This window comes from Rhinopithecus bieti, unplaced genomic scaffold, assembly GCF_001698545.2.
Source record: "Rhinopithecus bieti isolate Rb0 unplaced genomic scaffold, ASM169854v2 scaffold_14549, whole genome shotgun sequence".
Classification (NCBI taxonomy): domain Eukaryota; kingdom Metazoa; phylum Chordata; class Mammalia; order Primates; family Cercopithecidae; genus Rhinopithecus; species Rhinopithecus bieti.
The window spans coordinates 1,284,854-1,287,942 of NW_016808027.1; the positions used below are offsets into that span (position 1 = coordinate 1,284,854).

The window sequence follows — 3,089 nt, forward strand, 5'->3', positions numbered from 1 at the left end:
AAAAAAAAAAAAAAAAAAAAAAAAAAAGTTATTTCTATATTATAGACTAAGGATCTCTGGGAAGAAGGAAAAGGAACATTTATAATCACTTAGTATATGCCAGGTACATAATGACTTTATTTCAGGAGACAAGATAGTTGGTGTGCTTGTGTCTTCTTTTTGTGGGCAGGTAAACCCCAAGCCAGACTGAGAACTCCTTTCACTCTCCCGCCCTCAGGCCCAAGCTGTTCTTCTCTTCTCCAATGCCTGCAGTGATTACCAACCTGTTCCCATTTCCCTGACCACCTCCTTTCCAACAGAATTTCTGCAAATAGCTAGGAATATCTAGTCTTTGGGACACAAGATGCTTGAGAGGTCAAATGATCCAGCTTCTGGTCTCCAGGTAGGATGAAATTTAAACCATCCCCAGGCATCTTCCAAAAAGGTGTCCATGGAGTCTTTTTTTTTTTTTTTTCTTTTGAGACAAAGTCACACTCTGTGGCCCAAGCTGGAATACAGCAGCTCTATCTTGGCTCACTGCAACCTCCACCTCTGGGTCCAAGTGATTCTCCTGCCTCAGCCTCCCAAGTAGCTGGGATTACAAGTGCTCACCACTACGCCCAGCTAATTTTTGTATTTTTAGTAGAGATGGGGTTTCACCATGTTGGTAAGGCTGGTCTCCAACTCCTGACCTCAAGTGATCCGCCCGCCTCAGCCTCCCAAAGTGCTGGGATTACAGGCGTGGGCCACTGTGCCCAACCTGTCTGTGGAGTCTATAAAGAGAACTGTGCTGAAGGAGAGTTGTGATGAATGTCTTCTTATGGTGCCACACAGTCCTGCTGAGAGCTAGCTTGGAAGTAGAAGCAGCTCTAAGCTAGCCACATGGAGCAGGGCTTTCTGTCTTGGCTCTACCTCTAATATTCTGTGATCATGGACAAGCCACTTAGTCTCTCAAGGCCTCAGTTTCCCTGTGTATAAAATGGCAAGAGTTACATTAAATAATCCTTAAGGTCCTTCTAACCTAAAATTCAGTGATTTATAGAATCCAAAGAAAGGAGAGATTAATATGGGTTCTGATGGTCGGGGAAGGCTTTATACTACAATTATAGTATACATATACCAGTGAGTAAAACAAATATAGGCCCTGCCTTTATTATTTAGTATGTGGTCTAGTGGAAAAGACAAACATGTAATCAAGTAACCAGAATAAGCTATTGTATTAGTCCATTTTCATACTGCCATGAAGGAATACCCAAACCTGGGCAATTTATAAAGAAAAAGAGGTTTAATGGACTCACAGTTCCACATGGCTGGGGAGGCCTCACAATCACGGCAGAAGGCAAAGGAGGAGCAAAGGCACATCTTACGTGGTGGCAGGCAAGAGAGCAGGTGCAGGGGAACTGCCCTTTATAAAACCATCAGATCTCGTGAGACTTATTTACTGTCATGAGAACAGCATGGGAAAAACCCACCCCCATGATTCAGTTACTTCCTACTGGGTCCCTCCCATGACACATGGGGATTATGGGAGCTATGATTCCAGATGAGATTTGGGTGAGGACACAGCCAAACCATATCAGCCATGATGCTAGGATTTTACTGGGATCTGAAGGGAGGAGTTCATTTGAGCTGCAGGTGACAGAGCCATGCCCTCTCTCTTTTCTCTTGCCACCAGAGCTTCTACCGAGTCTTCCCCCACCTCAATCCCTGTTGCTATGGAGACTACCAATGGAACTGAGACTTGGTATGAGAGCCTACATGCCGTGCTGAAGGCTTTAAATGCCACTCTTCACAGCAATTTGCTCTGCCGGCCAGGGCCAGGGCTGGGGCCAGACAACCAGACTGAAGAGCGACGGGCCAGCCTACCTGGCCGTGATGACAACTCCTACATGTACATTCTCTTTGTCATGTTTCTATTTGCTGTCACTGTGGGCAGCCTCATCCTGGGATACACCCGCTCCCGCAAAGTGGACAAGCGTAGTGACCCCTATCATGTGTATATCAAGAACCGTGTGTCTATGATCTAACACGAGAGGGCTGGGATGGTGGAAGACCAAGACACCTGGGGATTGCATCTGGGGCCTCCAGAACTCTGCTGTGGACTGCATCAGGTCTCAGTGTCCCTATCTGTAAGATCAACAAGAAACAGGGCTAAGGGAGGTCGTCACTGGGGTGGGAGAAGAGGGGCTGGTAGACTGAAGCCTTGTGCATAAGGATTTTTTTTCCCAGGAAAAGACAGACTTTATAAACAGTGGGAGTCATGAACAAACATATAAAAGTAGCAACAGATAATGACCAATAACTGGTTCAGTGGCTGAAGTACTGGGGGCCTGAAGGTTGGAGAAAGGAGAAGTTGTAGCAGAGGGAAATGAGACAGGAAGATGCTCTGGGGACACATTTTTTATGTGTTATCTTCAAAAGCCATGAGAAGCAGTGATGATTATCCCATATCACAGATATGATTTACCACCACCACCCCGCCCCCACTCCCACTCGCACTCCCATAAAGAAAGCAGGGCAAGTGCTGTGCCGCCCATTTGGGCCTGAGTAGTGCCATGATTGGAACCCAGGAACTCTGGTCTCCTTGCCTAGTGCTTTTCAAAACTCTGTGCCACACAGGAGTGGATCCAGGCCTGAAGGTCATACAATTCTGGGGACTCTTTAAGAAAAAGAATTCTGAAATATCTTACTTTTGCAAACATTATGAAAATATACTGCCACATTAATATGTTGCTAGGGCCCCTACTGGGACCTTAAGAAGGAGCTCATGTGAGTCAGGACCCTGAATGTTAGGCCTTGTTAGCTCTATGGTTCATATGCTTCTTGAACCAAGTCACAAGGTACTTCCCAGCCCAGCCACATTGCCAGCCAACAGGACTAAACTACCTCCAAAGCAGCCTCTTCAGTTTTGAGTTCTGTGAGAAAATTTTCTTTTCTTTTTTTTTTTGAGACAGTCTCCCTATGTCACCCAGGCTGCAGTGCAGCGACCCAGTCTTGGCTTACTGCAACCCCTACCTCCCAGGTTCAAGCAATTATCCTGCCTCAGTCACCTGAGTAGCTGGGATTACAGGTTCCTGTCACCACACCCAGCTAATTTATATATATATATA

At 46.0% G+C, this 3,089-nt stretch overlaps 1 protein-coding gene and 1 long non-coding RNA gene across 7 annotated transcripts in view; one reads left to right on the forward strand and one right to left on the reverse strand.

The window, feature by feature from the left end:
* The window catches only part of KCNE3 (potassium voltage-gated channel subfamily E regulatory subunit 3), a 12,715-nt gene extending 10,437 nt beyond the window's left edge, over positions 1–2,278 (forward strand). For all 6 annotated transcript variants that reach the window (XM_017885235.1, XM_017885236.1, XM_017885237.1 and 3 more), the window contains one exon: positions 1,655–2,278. In XM_017885235.1, the coding sequence (XP_017740724.1) occupies positions 1,655–2,006 (352 nt within the window). In that variant the 3' untranslated portion in view covers positions 2,007–2,278. The remainder of the gene's footprint in view (positions 1–1,654) is intronic.
* Positions 1–3,089, reverse strand: part of LOC108537624 (uncharacterized) — a 72,743-nt gene that overhangs the window by 19,823 nt on the left and 49,831 nt on the right. The window lies entirely within an intron of this gene.